The sequence below is a fragment of the Piliocolobus tephrosceles genome, chromosome 8 (genome assembly GCF_002776525.5).
Source record: "Piliocolobus tephrosceles isolate RC106 chromosome 8, ASM277652v3, whole genome shotgun sequence".
NCBI classification, from domain to species: domain Eukaryota; kingdom Metazoa; phylum Chordata; class Mammalia; order Primates; family Cercopithecidae; genus Piliocolobus; species Piliocolobus tephrosceles.
This window is the reverse complement of record NC_045441.1, coordinates 45,450,321-45,468,569: the sequence shown is the minus strand read 5'-3', so window position 1 is coordinate 45,468,569 and position 18,249 is coordinate 45,450,321. Positions and strand designations below refer to the sequence as shown.

General features: G+C 42.9%; 1 protein-coding gene across 1 annotated transcript in view; it reads left to right on the top strand.

Annotated features, from left to right (window-relative positions):
• Positions 1-12,853: 12,853 nt before the first annotated feature.
• The window catches only part of LOC111529411 (zinc finger protein 680), a 47,984-nt gene continuing 42,588 nt past the window's right edge, over positions 12,854-18,249 (top strand). The window contains exon 1 of the mRNA XM_023196311.1: positions 12,854-13,058. Coding sequence (XP_023052079.1) covers positions 13,029-13,058 — 30 coding nt within the window. The 5' untranslated portion in view covers positions 12,854-13,028. The remainder of the gene's footprint in view (positions 13,059-18,249) is intronic.

The window sequence follows — 18,249 nt, the reverse complement described above, 5'->3', positions numbered from 1 at the left end:
GGGCGCGGTGGCTCATGCCTGTAATTCCAGCACTTTGGGAGGCCGAGGAGGGCAGATCACAAGGTCAGGCATTTGAGACCACCCTGGCCAACATGGTAAAACTTTGTCTCTACTAAAAATACAAAAATTAGCCCGGCATGGTGGCACGCACCTGTAATCCCAGCTACTCTGGATGCTGAGGCACAACGGTCTCTTGAACCAGGGAGATGGAAGTCGCAGTGAACAGAGATGGTGCCACTGCACTCCAGCCTAGATGACAGAACAAGACTCCATCTCAAGAAAAAAAAAGGTGATATTTATACAGGCAAACAAACACATAGATAAATTGCCAACAGACAACTTGAGTCAAGCAACATATGTTAAGTGATATATGACATGCACATTTCACTTTTTTCACACTTTCTTAAAGTGTATAAAGTTGAATATTCCTATTAAAATTATAATACATAAATAAAAACTAAAACTCAATCAAATTATGTAAGTTGACCTATCCTGAAATTTGAAAAACAGAAATATAAAATTGCAAGACAAATTGAAAAGAAACTTTAAACCTATAAAATCCTAAATAAAATTAATATACTACTAAACAAATATTTTTCTAGATAACTACATTTTTTTTTTTCTTTTTTTTGAGATGGAGTCTTGCTCTGTCACCCAGGCTAGAGTGCTGTGTCACGATCTGGACACACTGCAAGCGCCGCCTCCCGGGTTCAGGCCATTCTCCTGCCTCAGCCTCCCGAGTAGCTGGGACTACAGGCGCCCGCCACTACGCCCTGCTAATTTTTTACATTTTTCGTAGAGACGGGGTTTCATCGTATTAGCCAGAATGGTCTCGATCTCCTGACCTCGTGAGCCACCTGCCTCAGCCTCCCAACGTGCTGGGATTACAGGCGTAAGCCACCGCGCCCCGGCCAATTTTCAACTATGACTGGAAATGCATAAAGAACGCAAATTTTAAATCATTAATATTATAGTAATAGCAACGACATTTAACCAAAAATGCATTATAATAATAATTATTATTCTTTTTTTTTTGAGACAGAGTCTCATTCTGTTGCTCAGGCTAGAGTGCAGTGATCTTGGCTCACTGCAACCTCAGCCTCCTGAGTTCAAGGGATTCCCCTGCTTCAGCCTCCTGAGTAGCTAGGATTACAGGCGCATGCCACCATGTCCGGCTAATTTTTTTGTATTTTTGGTAGAGATGCGGTTTCACTGTGTTAGTCAGGATGATCTCAATCTCCTGAACTCATGATCCGCCCGCCTTGGCTTCCCAAAGTGTTGGGATTACAGGCGTGAGCCATCGCGCCCGGCTGCCTTATAATTATTTACTGAAAACTTTGATTAAAATATTTGGAATAGGCATTAAATAATAGCAGAAAAACTTCTTCTTTGTTATTAATATATTGCTGCTTTTCTTACACAAACTGGAAAGGCTATAATCCATCACTAAAAAGTAAGTAAAACGGCCGGGCGCGGTGGCTCAAGCCTGTAATCCCAGCACTTTGGTAGGCCGAGACGGGCGGATCACGAGGTCAGGAGATCGAGACCATCCTGGTTAACATGGTGAAACCCCGTCTCTACTAAAAAATACAACAAACTAGCCGGGCGAGGTGGCGGCCGCCTGTAGTCCCAGCTACTCGAGAGGCTGAGGCAGGAGAATGGCATAAACCCGGGAGGCAGAGCTTGCAGTGAGCTGAGTGAGATCCAGCCACAGCACTCCAGCCCGGGCAACAGAGCGAGACTCCGTCTCAAAAAAAAAAAAAAAAGTAATTAAAACCCTTTTGTTTCTAAGTGCAGAAACACTATGAATATTATAAAATGTGGTGTGCCGGGCGCGGTGGCTCACGCCTGTAATCCCAGCACTTTGGGAGGCCAAGGCGGGCAGAGCACCTGAGGTCAGGAGTTCGAGACCAGCCTCAACACGGGAAAAATCCCGTCTCTACTAAAAATACAAAATTAGCCGGGCGTGGTGGCGGGCGCCTGTAATCCCAGCTACTTGGGGAGACTGAGGCAGGAGAATCACTTGAACCCAGGAGGCTGAGGTTGCAGTGAGCCGAGATAGCGCCATTGCACTCCAGCCTGGGCAACAAGTGCGAAACTCCGTTTCAAAAAAAAAAAAAAAAAAATGTGGTATGAAACACTGATATATTAAAGGAACAATTGGGGCCTGGACCCGCTTGCTTATGCCTGTTGTCTCAGCACTTTGGGAGGCTGAGGCAGGCAGATCACCTGAGGTCAGGAGTTAGAGACCATAGTGGCAAACATAGTGAAACCCCGTCTCTAACCCCGTCTTTTGTTCTAAAAGTACAAAAATTAGCGGTGCAGTGGCGGGCGCCTGTACTAGGGAGGCTGAGGCAGGAGAATTGCTAGAACCCAGGAGGCGGTGGTTGCAGTGAGCCAAGATCGCCCCACTGCACTCCAGGCAGCACGACAGAGTGAGCCCTTGTCTCAATAAATACATAAATAAATGAACGATTGGGAATAAATTATATTATTCTTTATGTAAAGGGTAAAAAAGTGGATGAAAATGCTAATATTAAATTCTGCATGCAATAAACATAAACGTAAGAGGTAAATATTTTCATGGATGTGGGATAAATGAATACTACTTAATTTACTTTTTGTATAACATGAATTCAAGCATGTTATTTCAGAACTCTTAAATCTGAAATTACAGGCAAATTTAGCATATTACTAATTACACAGTGAACACATATAGCATATAATCCTGATAATATTTATGCTAAAGAAGACATAATTTTAAAATAAATTGGTTATGAAATAGGTGACAATTAAGATTTATTATATGCTGGGTAACATTCTAATTTCCTCTTTGACATCTTCCTTCCTTCCTCCCTCCCTCCCTTCCTTCCTTCCTTCCTTCCTTTTCTTTCTTTTTTGAGACGGAGTCTCTCTCTGTCCGCCAGGCTGGAGTGCAGTGGTGCGATCTCTGTTCACTGCAAGCTCCGCCTCCCAGATTCACACCGTTCTCCTGCCTCAGCCTCCCGAGTAGCTGGGACTACAGGAGACTGCCACCGCGCCCTGGTAATTTTTTTGTATTTTTAGCAGAGACGGGGTTTCACCGTGGCCTCGATCTCCTGACATTGTGATCCACCTGCCTCCGCCTCCCAAAGTGCTGGGATGACAGGCCTGAGCCACTGAGCCCGGCCCGACATTAGTTTCTTTATGAATCCATTAGATGAGTAGATTTAAGAAATATTCTACACTAGCGTCATTAAACATACGGAGTTTAAATTTCCAAGCTTAGTGTTTTCTAAAACAAATTTGTTAAAATTAATTATTAAATATTCTTATATTTAGTAAGATGCTTTGTGCTCTGATGAAGTGTCAAAGTCTGATTTTCTTTAAGATCACATATGAAAACTCTATAAAAGTGGAAATTATAAAGACAAAACATATGATATCTGCCCCAAGTGTTTCTGGAATCACTGAGTGAATCTCAATGTCTTTGCTACTCCCCAGTTTTGACATAAGGCACAAACAGAACTTTAAAAATATCTCACAGATCTCAGAAAATATGCAGATTGCCACAGACTTCCAAAAGCAATGGAAGTGTGGTCAGATTATGCAGGCCCTCCCAGGACAAGAAGAGAACTTTGGCTCTAACTATGAACGCACTGCAAAATCATTGGAGAGACAGGATAAATCTTTAAGGATTTAAGAACATTGGGCCAGTCATGGTGGCTTATGCCTGTAATCCCAGCACTTTGGGAGGCTGAGGCAGGCGAATCACAGGTCAGGAGTTCCAGACCAGCCTGACCAATATGGTTAAACCCCGTCTCTACAAAAAATACAAAAATTAGCTGGGTGTGGTGGCCGGTGCCTGTAGTCCCAGCTACTTGGGAGGCTGAGGTGGAAGAATTGCTTGAACAGGGGAGGTGGAGGTTGCAGTGAACTGAGATTGGGCTGCTGCACTCCAACCTGAGTGACAGAGTGAGACTCCATCCAAAAAAACAAAAATAAAAAACTTTCTTATTTTATGACCCCTAACTTTTGGATGTTACAGAGAGCCAATGCAGCATCCAAAAGAGTGATAAACAGGATTATATGCTATGTTAAATTAATAGGAAGCATTGTCAAATTAAAAACGATGTTTGGGCCAGGCGCGGCGGCTCATGCCTGTAATCCCAGCACTTTGGGAGGCCGAGGTGGGCGGATCATGAGGTCAGGAGTTCAAGACCAGCCTGGGCAACATGGTGAAACCCCAGCTCTACAAAAAATACAAAAAAAAAAAAAAAATTAGCCAGGCATGGTGGTGGGCGCTTGTAATCTCAGCTACTCAGGAGGCTAAGGCAGAGAATTGCTTGAACCCAGGAGGCAGAGGTTGCAGTGAGCTGAGATTGCACCACTGCACTCCAGCCTGAGCAACAGAGCAAGACTCCATCTCAAAAAAAAAAAAAAAAATGACGCTTGACTGGGTGCGGTGGCTCACACCTGTAATCCTGGCACTTTGGGAGGCCAAGGCAGGTGATTGCGTGAGCTCAGGAGTTCAAGACCAGCCTGAGAAACATGGTGCAACTTCGTCTCTACTAAAAATACAAAAAATTAGCCAGGCATGGCAGCATGCACCTGTCATCCCAGCTACTTGGGAGGCTGAGGCAGGAAAATCACTTGAACCTGGGAGGTGGAGGTTGCAGTGAGCCAAGATTGTGCCACTGCACTCCAGCCTGGCTGACAAGAGCGAAACTCCATCTCAAAAATAAATAAATAAATAAATAAATAAATAAATAAATAAATAAATAAAATAATGTTTGATCTTCTTTATCTTGTATTTTAATAAATATTATTAATAATTATTCCAAAATTGTATGAAATTTCTGAAAATGTAATATATCTGAGTGTATGTTATTAATCATAATTATGGTTATTATGATAAATTATTGTAGGCCACAGATATAATCAATTTCTTTTCATTTGTTCCTTTATCATCATTCCCATAGCCAGTGGTTTAATTATAATGTAGTTTGTTTGTTTGAGACAGAGTTTTGCTCTTGTCGCCCAGGAGTGCAGTGACATGATCTTGTCTCACTGCAACCTCTGCCTCCCGGGTTCAAGCGATTCTCCTGCCTCAGCTTTCCAAGTAGCTGGGATTAGAGGCGCGCACCACCACAGCCAGCTAATTTTTGTATTTTTAGCAGAGATGAGGTTTCACCATGTTGGCGTAATCCCAGTACTTTGGGAGGCTGAACTTTTGACCTCAGGTGACCCTCCGAACTTGACCTCCCAAAGTGCTGAGATTACAGGCCTGAGCTACCACGCCTGGCCAAGTTTCTAAAAACTTCAAAAACATGCACAGTCCTAGAGTATTATGTTTCTTTTTGAGTGTGTGTGTGTGACGGAGTTGCACTCTGTTGCCCAGGCTGGAGAGCAATGGTGCGATCTTGGCTCACTGCAACCACTGCCTCCTGGGTTCAAGCGATTCTCCTGCCTCAGCCTCCTGAGCAGTTGGGATTACAGGCATCCGCCACCATCCCCAGCTAATTTTTGTATTTTTAGTAGAGATGGGTTTCACCATGTTGGTCAGGCTGGTCTCGAACTCGTGACCTTGTGATCCACCCACCTCGACTTCCCAAAGTGCTGGGATTACAGGCGTGAGCCACTGTGTCTGGCCAAGTATTGTGTCTTTAAGAAGGCTCATGAAAAGATGGAAAAAGTCCAGACAAGGTGAGTACAGTTTTCTGATAATTTTAGGATTGTATTGTTTGGACTGGATAGGGATCATAAGAATTCTAAAGAAGAGATGGACTTATAAAACTACTAATTCAGGCAAAACAAAAATTAATTAAACATCCGGAAAATAGTCTGCCACAATTTTATGCTACATCAGTCAGTACTGAAATTTTTTAGATATGCTATTTGAATAAACTCTGTCATTCAAGTCAAATTACCTGTGAGAATCCCTCAGTTATCAGTGCTATGGACCTAAATTGGAGAAATAAGTCTGGTATTAAACAGGACATAAATTCAATGTTAAGTGTGGATTCATGGAGAATCTAGACAATCAACAGCCACTGTTCATTAATGAGTTCTTAATGTTTCCATTATTGAAAACTCTGTATTCCATTAATCATCACAAAAGAGATAAAATAATATAAATTAAATAAAAGTTAAAGGCTGGGCATGGGAAGCTCAGGTAGGAGAATAGCTTGAACCCGGGAGGCAGAGGTTGCAGTGAGCCAATATCACACCATTGCACTCCAGCCTGGGTAACAAGTTATATATAAATTAGATGAGTGTGTGCGTGTGTGTGATGACTATTCTAAATTACTAAAATACATTGACTAATTTTTTTTGGTTGAACATAGTATCCTGAGAAGACAATCAAAACTTCATGTACTACTGAAGTACATTATACTACCTGATGGGCCATTTAAACATTTACACAGAAATTTTATTCAATTATCATTTATAATGCATATTTTATGGTAATATAAGTTTTCTCACACAAGAAGGTTGATGTCATAATAGTAGCTAAAAGGATATTGGGAAATATGTATTCCTCATGGGACATTTCTAAAAAAAGTCTTCAATAATAAGAATACTTATTTCACTAGACAAGCTGTAAATCTGTTAAATAAGGTATTTCAGATACAACAGTACTGAGCAAAGCTAACTAAATTGACTGGATTGCTCTTGTAATTGCAGATTGATGACAATCAGATCCACTTAGAGTGGGAAAAATGTGTTGACCCTTATAAAATAGTAATTGGAAGGCCTATGCACCCCATGATAGAACCTCATGCATGTTCTGCTACTGAAGTCTAATATGCAGCAAGGTTTTAATGCATTATGGCAAAATATACTTTCATAAGGTAACAAAAGCTTTTAATACTCTAATGACTAAGAGCAGTATAATCCTTTATAATCTAGAACCTAAAGATTGAGTCTGCTTGCCATCTATACTGCAGAAAAACTTTAGGATCTTGAACCTTGGGATCATAATCTTACAACTCAGAACGGCCCCACCAAACTGGAGATCTTAAGGTAAAGCTAACCAGGGAAGTTTCTCCTTAAAAGCAGACAGCAATCTTGATGTAGGTAGCTTTTTTTTCACAAGATCAAAAGTAAAGCCATCTCTGCTATCATGACCCTCTTAGTTCAAAGTGTTTTTCTCATGGCTGTACAAACAACAGAAATAAAAAAGGGTTCTTCACCAGGTCCCCTACCTGGCAACCAAGACGAAGTGCTGGGCGCCCTTCCGCACACAGCTGGCCACGGGGGAGACCCAGGACATCGTGGACCAGGTGAGGGCCCAGCTTGAAGAGAAAGAAAAGAAGTTCCCTGTGTTTAAGGCTGTGTCGTTCAAGAGGGTTGTGGGGACAAACTGCTTCATCAAGATGCACATTGGTGACGAGGACTTCATACACTTGGGAGTATTCAGAAGTCTCCCTCACAAAAACAAACCCTTAATCTTGTCTAACTACCAGACCAACAAAGTCAAGCTGACCTACTTCTTTTCTTTCTTTCTTTTTTTTTTTTTTTATTTGAAGCGGAGTCGTTCTGTCTCTGAGGCTGGAGTGCAGTGACAGGATCTCAGCTCACTGCAACCTTGACCTCCTGGGTTCTCCTGTCTCAGCTTTCTGTGTAGCTGGGATTACAGGCACGCGCCACCTCGCCCCAGGCTAATTTTTGTATTTTTAGTGGAGACGGGGTTTCATCATGTTGGTCAATGTGGTCCCGAATTCTGACCTCGTGATCCACCTGCCTTGGCCTCCCAAAGTGCTGAGATTACAGGCGTGAGCCACCTCGCCCGGCTAATTTTTGTATTTTTAGTAGAGACCAGGTTTCACCATGTAGACCAAGTTGGTCTCAAACCCCCGGCCTTAAGTGATCCGCCTGCCTTGGGCTCCCAAAGTGCTGGGATTACAGGAATGAGCCACCACGTCTCGCCCAGCTGACTTATTTCTAATCCTGATTTTGGACAGGGCCCTTCAGCCAGAAAACTGATACTTAAAATCATTCTTTTTTTTTTTTTGAGATGGAGTCTCACTCATCGCCAGGCTGGAGTGCAATGGCGCGATCTCGGCTCACTGCAACCTCTCAACCTCTGCCTCCTGGGTTCAAGCGATTCTCCTGTCTCAGCCTCTTGAGTAGCTGGGACTGCAGGTGCGTGCCACCACGCCCAGCTAATTTTTGTATTTTTAGTAGAGATGGGGATTCACCATGTTGGCCAGGATGGTCTCAATCTCTTGACCTTGTGATCTGCCCGCCTCGGCCTCCCAAAGTGTTGGGATTACAGGTGTGAGGCACTGTGCCCGGCCTTAAAAATCATTCTTAGTCAACCAGAAGCATGTACTTGGGATCACAAAATAAATCTCATCTCTGTGCTGTGCCACTTGGGGTGGAAGGGGCAGGATTAAGCAGCTTCTCTTGCATTTTTGTTCCTAAATTTTATTGTATTCATTTTTTTCTTCCCAGAGATCTTACTTTCAAAATATTTTTGAAATACATATATATTTAAAAAATTTTTTAAAAGGGGGTTTCTTGTGTACATTCATAGAGTATAGTTTTACATGCAGACGATTTTGCAGCCAAGCTTATATATATGAATAAATTTATGCCTTGATAGGCAAAAGATGAAGGGCCAATGTGGGTGAGAAATTTTTATGAAATATTTGTTTTCTCATAATATCAGAAACAATATTCATCCACTGCTCTTACCTTACTTCACAAGCTAAAGACAATTCATTCAGAATAGGTTAAAGAGCATTGTCAGGAGGCCATTACTCTTCTGAATGGGCATCATTTTATTATGGTTTAGAATAAATGAGGAAATGGTGAAAAATTTATCCCCCATAATAGACTCTATAGCAGATTCTACTGTAAAGGCTATGGTTACACAATAGACTTTAAATTTTCTTACTAAAGTTGTGCCAAATAGTAGAATTTCTCTAGATTACTTACTGGATAAACAGAAAAGCATTAGCAGTTGCTAATACTTGTAGTTGCACATGGAGAAATATATCAGATGTTACAGAGATTCAGTTGTAGGGGATTACTTAACAGGCTGCTCGGTTGAAATGAGTAGACCATTTATCTAGCTAATTATTTGATCTGTTTAATTTTAGTTGGTTGGTTCATGGAGACACTGGCTTTTTAAAAAGCATACTTCAAACTCTTGATATTATCCTCCCTGATAGTCAAAATAGGAGTCTCCCTACTACACTGTATTCTCTCAAAAGTTTTAGACGTTTGCATGTGGTCTCCTGTAGAATCTCAAATAGTCTCTCCTTAACTGGAATGACAAAAACTAAAAGACATATGTGACCATGAGGACATCATATCCTATGAATGACATGATAAGGAAAAAAACCAAAATAATAAAAACTTACAGTTGCACTAAGGCCCTGAGTTTTGGTCACACTCCGACCTATATGAGAACTTAACCGAAAAGGGGATATTTTTTAACCGAAATTATTAGAGTCCACCATTCTGGACTGCACTTGTGCAATAGGTCCAAACAGACCAAATCAAACTAAAGTGGAGTCACTTATGCTAAAGGGACTCCATAATGAAGTAACATAATCAAAGTAGGCTGGGCGCGGTGGCTCAAGCCTGTAATCCCAGCACTCTGGGAGGCCGAGACGGGTGGATCACGAGGTCAAGAGATTGAGACCATCCTGGCTAACATGGTGAAACCCCGTCTCTACTAAAAAATACAAAAAACTAGCCGGGCGAGGTGGCGGGCACCTGTAGTCCCAGCTACTCGGGAGGCTGAGGCAGGAGAATGGCGTGAACCCGGGAGGCAGAGCTTGCAGTGAGCTGAGATCCGGCCACTGCACTCCAGCCTGGGTGACAGAGCGAGACTCCGTCTCAAAAAAAAAAAAACCATAATCAAAGTAAAAATTTAAATAAATAGATAGATCCTAAAACAGACCAGGTTTTGTTTTTTTTTTTCTGTAAACAGCAGATTTCAACTTGAAGAGCTCCCCTTTACTGTAAGCCTTTTAAAAAAATAAGAACTTGACGTCTTTGTTTCCTTCCACTTTACAAACCCACAGCTCTGCTACTTCACAGTGGAATTTGAGACTAATTAAGTATTTTTTTTTTTTTTTGAGATGGAGTTTCACTCTCGTCACCCAAGCTGGAGTGCAGTGGCACGATTTCAAGACAAGGTTTCACCACGTTGACCAGGCTGGGCTCAAACTCCTGACCTCAGATGATCCACCTGCCTTGGGTTCCCTAAGTACTGAGATTATGGGCGTGAACCACCACACCTGGGCAATAAGTACATTTTTGATGGTGCTAGATTGGTATCAATGTCTAAAATTTTGGTCTAACTCTCAAAATTGAGATGAACAAATGAGAGAAATTGTTTAATTATAGCCTAAAGCTGCCCACTTCCATGGTTAATTTTGGTCAGTTGGGCTTTTTGTACATAGTAAACTGAAACCTAACTAGATATATGTAATTAGGCTGTAACCCATTCTTGTACCAACCACAGTGTTTTTGACAATAAAATCACATAAACTGTTCCAATCATGTTCAAATTAGGCAAATTCAAAGCTATAATCAATCTGGCTGTTTCTGTATCTCACTTTCATTTTCTGTGTGTCACTTTGATTTTTCTGTCCATAAATCTTTTTCCAGCATGTGGCTGTACTGGAGTCTCTCTGAACCTACTTTGGATCCACAGTCTGTCTTATTTGCAAATCATTCTTTGCTCAATTAAACTTTGTTAAATTTAATTTCTCTAACTTTTTTTTTAAGTTTTAGATTTGTTTTTGTGGTGAAAAATAAAGATGTGTTGTTGGGCATTGATTTTGAGAAGCAAGGTGTGCTTCAGCCCTACAAGCAGAAGCGCCCCCTAAGAATCACATATGCCTAGTCAACAAGCAGCTGATGACACATGTCTGAAGGAGCTCAGCTGAAAACAGAAGAATGGCCCACTGAACCTAGTCTAAATTGGTGATCATCTCAATTATGAGCTAAGAAGTTTTGGCTGGTTTGTTATGCTGCAATAGCTAATTAATACATGCACCCGGTGCAGATAGGATGCCAGGATTTAACGACAAAGTTGATTTCTAGTTACCTTCCAACAGTGGGCCCCATAAAGGTACTGATTTTTCTCCTTATTCAAAGTTAGATGTCTTGTAAGAGAATATTGCATAATGCAGAAATACATGTAGACATGTATGCATGTGATTGATGCTTATACTCACACAGTTCCCCACACCACAGGAGAAAACAGGTAACCACAGCTTGACAATTAGGGTCAAGGGCAAATAGCAAAATTAGTCTGTTTTTAATTGGAGGTAAAGACTAGGGACATGGCCTGGCATGGTGGCTCACGTCTGTAATTCTAGCACTTTGGAGGGCTGAGGCGGGTGGATCACCTGAGGTCGGGAGTTCAAGACCAGCCTGACCAACACAGTGAAACCCCATCTCTACTAAAAATACAAAAATTAGCTGGGCATAGTGGCGGATGCCTGTAATCCCAGCTACTCGGGAGGCTGAGGCACTAGAATCGCTTGAACCCGGGAGATAGAGGTTGCAGTGAGTTGAGATCATGCCATTGCACTCCAGCCTGGATGACAAGAGCAAAACTCTGTCTCAAAAAAGAAAAAAAAAAAAGAAAGAAAGAAAGAAAGACCAGGGAGGGATCTGTAGACATAGAGTTTTCTTATTCTGTGGCCCCATCGTCCTTTGTTCACTGTCTGATCTCTGGAAGAAAGGTGGACAACAGGTGGTCTTCCTGTTGTGATTTTATTCCTGCTGTCCTCTGCTCTTTCTATGGCCACTATCTGTTCTACCCTTGGAACTGAAGAGAGATGTTGGTAGAGAAAGACTTTCTCCTTATTTATGGCGGGAAAAGGATGTTCAAGCCCAGTGTGGTGGCTCATGCCTGTAATCCCAGCACTTTGGGAGGCTGAGACAGAAGGTCAGGGGTTCAGGCTGGCTGACATGGGAAAATTCCATCTCTACTAAAAATACAAAAATAAGCCAGGCATGGTGGCACATGCCTGTAATCACAGCTACTCTGGGGAGGATGAGGCAGGAGAATCGCTTGAATCCAGAAGGTGGAGATTGCAGTGAGCTGAGATCGCACCACTGCACTCCAGCCTGGGCCTAAGAGCCAGACTCTGAAAAGAAAAGAAGAGAAGAGAAAGGAAAAGAAAGAAAAAAAGAGAAGAGAAAGGAAATTGAAAGAAAAGAAAAAAGCAAAGGGATATTCAGGATTTCATCTTCTGCTGTCAGAGCTGCACTTCAATGTGGCAGCTATTGGCCAAGTGTGGCTACTGTGTGCATGGAATGTGGCTGGTCCGAACTACGATGTGGTAGGAAGGTAAAATACATAGTTTTAATGTTTTTTTCCAAAATATATATACTTTATTAATAATTACATACTGGTCACATATTAAAATAATATTTTGGATATATTGGGTTACTTAAATTCCTACAATGAATTCCTCCTGTTTATTTTTTCTTTTTAAAATTTTCCTTCTAGAAAATTTAGAATTCACATGCGGCTCACATTCAATTTCAGAGGATTGCCTTTTTTAAAAAAATGTCAGGCTACCCGCTCAAAGCCAGGGAGCTCATAAAATTGGAAAATTTTAAACAATTGTTATTGCATTATTTTCATGTGTGAATAGCCACATAATATATTATTTATAAAGGCAAACGACCTTATACGCAAGGTTATATGCAAATACCCTCTGGGGTGGGCCTGGCTCCGCTCAGGGAGGAAGCCCTGCATGAGAATGCTGCAGCTTGAATTTCACTCTTTCTTCGTTCAGCCCAGCAGCTGAGCACATATTCTGTCACTCAGGGCATTAGGGGGGTGGGGCCCTAAACATTATCCAATCAGGGACGCTGGAATGGGACCCGTCCAATCAGGCACGCAGCTGGAGCGGACAGGACGGCTTCCGGGATTTGGCGGGGCCTTTGTCTCTAGCTGCCGCAGGAGCTCCACGTCTAGTCTTCACTGCTCTGTGTCTTCTGCTCGTAGAGGCCCAGCCTCTGTGGCTCGGTTACCTGCAGGTATTGGGAGATGCGCAGCTAAGATGCCAGGACCACCTGGAAGCCTAGAAATGGTGAGAGTGCCGGGTCCGACATCCCTTGAGAGGGGGAGGGGCTGGTTGGAACCGGTCGGCAGTGACTGTGGCAGGACTCCAGCCTCCCAGCACTGGGCTCCAAAATCCGCGGACCGAGTTGTCTTTGGCGCAGCTCGGCCCTCGGTCCCCTTCAGCCATAAGATGGCGGCTGGGCTGACAGCCGGACCGCGGGCGTCCTGTCTCCTCCCTGTGCAGTGACTGTGCCTTGGCCTGGAGCCCTCGCTGGGCAGCTCTGCAGCCGCAGTGCCGCATCTCTGCCTGATAACTCTCAGTATCGGGTTCATGAATGGGAAGAGCTTTGGTCCGTGGGGTCCCAGTCCCTCCTTTTTTCTATTGAAAATTCATGGAAGTCACCGCAAAAATATTTAAAAATCCAATAGAAGAGTGGTTCAAAAATCGTAGAGCGCCCAGCTATGATTTGTAATTTGTGGTCCCTGGGAGGGGCTTGAAGGAAAGACTTTTAAGTGGTATATGATGAATAAAACCAAATTAAATAATCGGTTAGGTACAGTTACATAGCTTCTTAATTTGTAAGATCAAGGTGGAAATTTTCTTGTTAATCGGAGGGTACTTGGCAGTTTATAGTTGGTTAAGCGTAAATTTTATTTCCCCCAATGTAGTAATTTACCAAAAAACAATGTATTTGAGTTAGAGTTTTTTTTTTTTTTTTTTTTTTTTGAGGTGGAGTCTCTCTCTGTCGCCCAGGCTGGAATGCAGTGGCGCGATCTCGGCTCACTGCAAACTCCGCCACCCAGGTTCACGCCATTCTCCTGCCTCAGCCTCCCGAGTAGCTGGGACTGCAGGCGCCCGCCACCACGCCCGGCTAGTTTTTTGTATTTTTTTAGTAGAGACGGGGTTTCACCGTGTTAGCCAGGATGGTCTCCATCTCCTGACCTCGTGATCCACCCGCTTCGTCCTCCCAAAGTGCTGGGATTACAGGCGTCGGCCACCGCGCCCGGCCCTAGTGTACATTTTTGATACTGTATTTTAATTAATCATTTTTTGAGAAATCATTGGATGATACTTTTTAAAAGGTTTGTTTTCTGTTTGTAAAAATTTTCTATAAGAAGAAAGCAAAGAGTAATCCCCGGACACTATCGTAAAAAATCTCTGTGCCTCTTTTCCTTTTATCTTCCCTAGTCACAGAGATCTTATCAGAATTTTGGGGGGTCAGGGTTTTCCTTTGGAAACTTTATGGGGTGATGTGTCCTCGGCCACCTTTCAGATTTTTCCTGGTCCTAGGTTTCAGTACTGTCTGGGAATAAACCATGATACCCACTGTGGCTATGTCTGCCAGAGTGCTTAATGAATATCAGCTCCTGGCTCATTTTCTCTCGTAGGACTGCCTGAGGTACAAACAAAGTGTAGCCTCTGGAGGGAGCAGGTGGATGCCCTGGGGCTGAGAGAAATCTCCTGGTGTACACTTCCTTGGAAAAGCTGACCCCTTGAGACATTCCGATTGTCTTCACCCAACTCAGCTTCCGTTTCTTTGGGACACATTGCTGGTCAATCAGATGCTGGTATTAAGGGGAAAACGTAGAAATAATTTCTGCCTTTGAGATTCTCTAAGCGGCAGGAAAAGTAGTGAAAAAAATGATGAAAAAAGAGTGAAAGACAAATAGTGAAACATTTGTAGAGGAAATTAAAAGGTAAGAAAATATTTACAAATGATATAGAAGAGGTGAGTTGCAGAAAAAAATTAATATCTACGTATATTCCATTTGTTAAAAATTCTAATGTACTATTTTGTTTTCCAGACCGAGTTTAGTAATTGTCACAGGTAGTTCTTTTTATGGCTGGGTAATTTCTTTCTTTTTTTTTTTTTTTTTTTGGAGACATTCTGTCACTCAGGCTGGAGTGCAGTTGCACGATCTTGGCTCACTACAACCTCTGTCTCTCAGGTTCAAGCGATTCTCCTCCCTCAGCCTCCTGAGTAGCTGAGGCTACAGGCGCTAGCCACCACGCTCAGCTAATTTTCGTATTTTTAGTAGAGATGGGGGGTTTCACCATGTTGGCCCGTCTGGTCTCAAACTCCTAATCTCAGGTGCTCTACCGCCTTGGCCTCCCAAAATGTTGGGTTCACAGGCGTGCCGCACCCAGCCTAGCTGGGTAATTTCAAACAGAATTCCAAGCCTTAACTTTTAGAATGCTAGCTATCTAGGGAAAAAAATAGAGAACATCTCTCTTCCATTTTGGCTTTAGAAAATGAATACATTTCCGGCCGGGTGCAGTGGCTTATGCCTGTAATCCTAGCTGTTTGGGATGCCAAGCGGGAGGTGGAGCACTTGAGGTCAGGAGTTCGAGGCCAGCCTGGACAACATGGTGAAGCCTTGTCTCTACTAAAAATACAAAAATTAGCCGAGCGTGGTGGCACATGCTTGTAATCCCAGCTACTTGGGAGGCTGAGGCAGGAGAATTGCTTGAACCTGGGGGGCAGAGGTTGCAGTGAGCTGAGATTGCACCACTGCACTTCAGCCTGGGCGAAAGAGCGAAACTTCATCTCAAAAAAAAAAAGAAAAGACAATGTATACATTTCCACCAGAAAATGTGGAAGATATTTGGTGAAGGCACATAGATTCTTGCAAACATTAGTGCCTCTTTTTGCAAGGTGAATTTGTGACATTGAATATTTCTAGTCTATACCCTGTTATCTTGATTTCTGAGTTTCATGCTAAATTTTATGAGATAAAACTTGGTACCTCCCAGAAGTGTTTCCATCTGACTAATTGTTTACTACATAATTTTTAATGGAAATAATAAAATAATACATTTATTATCTAAAAGGAATACTTTTGCTTTTCCTATTGAGATGTAAAATGTAAGCATCTTCAAAAAAGTCCTCCCTGACCAGGCACAGTGGCTCAAGCCTGTAATCCCAGCACTTTGGGAGGCTGAGGTGGGCGGATCACCTGAGGTCAGGAGTTCAAGACCATCCTGGCCAACATGGCGAAACCCTGTCTCTACTAAAAAATACAAAAATTGGCCAGGCGCGGTGGCTCACACCTGTAATCCCAGCACTTTGGGACACTGAGGCGGGCAGATCATGAGGTCAGGAGATCAAGACCATCCTGGCCAACATGGTGAAACCCCGTCTCTACTAAAAAAAAAAACAAAAAAATTAGCCGGGCGTGGTGGCAGGCGCCTGTAGTCCCGGCTACTGGGGAAGCTGAGGTAGAATGGTGTGAACCCGTGAGGTGGAGCTTGCAGTGAGCCGAGATTGTGCCACTGCACTTCAGCCTGGGGGACAGAGTGAGACTCTGTCTCAAAAAAAAAAAAAAAAAAAAGAAAAAGAAAAAAATACAAAAATTAGCTGGGTGTGGTGGCAGGCGCCTGTAATCCCAGCTACTAGGGAGGCTGAAGCAGGGAGATTGCTTGAACCCAGGAGGTGGAGGTTTCAGTGAGCCGAGATCTCGCTACTGCACTCCAGCCTGGGTGAGAGTGTGAGAATTCGTCTCAAAAAAGAAAAAAAAAAAATTCCTTCCCTTACTTGAGCACTGTGTTCAAGTAATTTTGCTGAATGTTCAAACTGTTAGTTTCAAAAGCGAAATGAATAACTCAGACATGAAAATTAAAGCTTGAGCCCATTGACTGCAAGCTAAGGCTAATATTGACCCTGCAAAAGGCCCAGCTCTTTTTGGGGAGCCTCCCCTGCAGATGTCTCAGGCTGCTCACCCCAGCCATGGAAGAAGCCTTTATACTGAGAAAAGCTACAGAGCCCTGGAAAGCTGGGGACCCACAGGCAGATGCAGTTAAGGTTAAGATGAAAGGGGATTGGGAGGGTCTTACTGAAGATGAAGTTGTTTTTTTGAGGCAGTTTCTGGACTTTGTAAAATAAAACACAGATTTATGTAAAAAAAATTTAGAATTCCAAAGGAGGAAGCATCAACTATATAAATCTTTAAAGATTGCAAATTTTAGGCAGACTAGAGCTTTCTTTCTTTTTTCTTTTTTTTTTTTTCAGTCAATTTTGAGATTTATTTTGGTAATGTTGAGGACACACTGGGGAGAAAGAGACACAAGTCACAATAGGATCTGTGTCCTGTGCTTTTTCCAAAGAGTGTTTTGGGAACTTCAGTATTTAAAGAGGAAAGAGCAAGTGGGAGGGCCGTGAGGCTCTGATTAGCACTCAGTGAATCTATATTTTACATGTGGAAAGAAAGGGTTCGGGGGAAATCAATCATGCATTCCCCTCTCTCTATCTCCCTCAGTAAATCTACATTTTATACAAGATAAAGTAAGCATGTGAAATTACAGCTATCTGTTTGGGAATAAAAGGAAGCCAATCTTTGCATGACCCAGTCCCCAGCTTAACTTTTGGCATAGTGAGTTCAGCGTCCCAAGAGTTTATTTTCCTTCCACATGTATCTGCAATTTTTGATGTTACCAAAGTCAAGGGCAAAGTTTTCATTAGGGAGTTGGCAACTTCTAGAAAAGGCTTTATTCATTTGAGGGGCTATAAGGTACATGGATGTGCTTTGGTCGGGAATAGGCCGAGGCAGACATCCGGGCCAGAGTGACTCAGCAAGTTTGGTGACTCAGCAAGTTTGGAGCACAGGCATATAAATCCACTTGGTTTTTTTGTTTGTTTAGATTTTTGTTGTTGTTTTTGAGACAGAGTCTTGCCCTGTCGCCCAGGCTGGAATGCAGTGGTGCAATCTCAGCTCACTGCAACCTCCACTTCCTGGGTTCAAGCAATTCTGCCTCAGCCTCGTGAGTAGCTGGGATTACAGGCGCCCACTACCACACCTGGCTAATTTTTTATATTTCTGGTAGAGGCGGGGTTTCACCATGTTGTCCAGGCTGATCTCAAACTTCTGACCTCAAGTGATCCACCCACCTTGGCCTCCCAAAGTGCTGGGATTACGGACTTGAGCCACTGTGCCCAGCCAGGGAGGACTTATTATATAGTCATAGTTATGTAGCCATAACATGGGAAGGTTCATCACCTGACTCAGAGCCACTGTTGTTTGTAAAAGGTATAACTGCCCTGGTGATACTGTGCATACGCCTGGCGTCCAAAGAGAGAGAGTGAAGTTTTTGACCCTGTAGGGGAGAGCCAGCCTTGCAGGCCAGGGAACGCAGCTGCAGGCATGGGAGTGGCAGGAGTCCCAGAGCCCGAGCAGGCAGAGACAGTGTAAGAGAGCTGCTGAATAAAACCATATTTCATCTG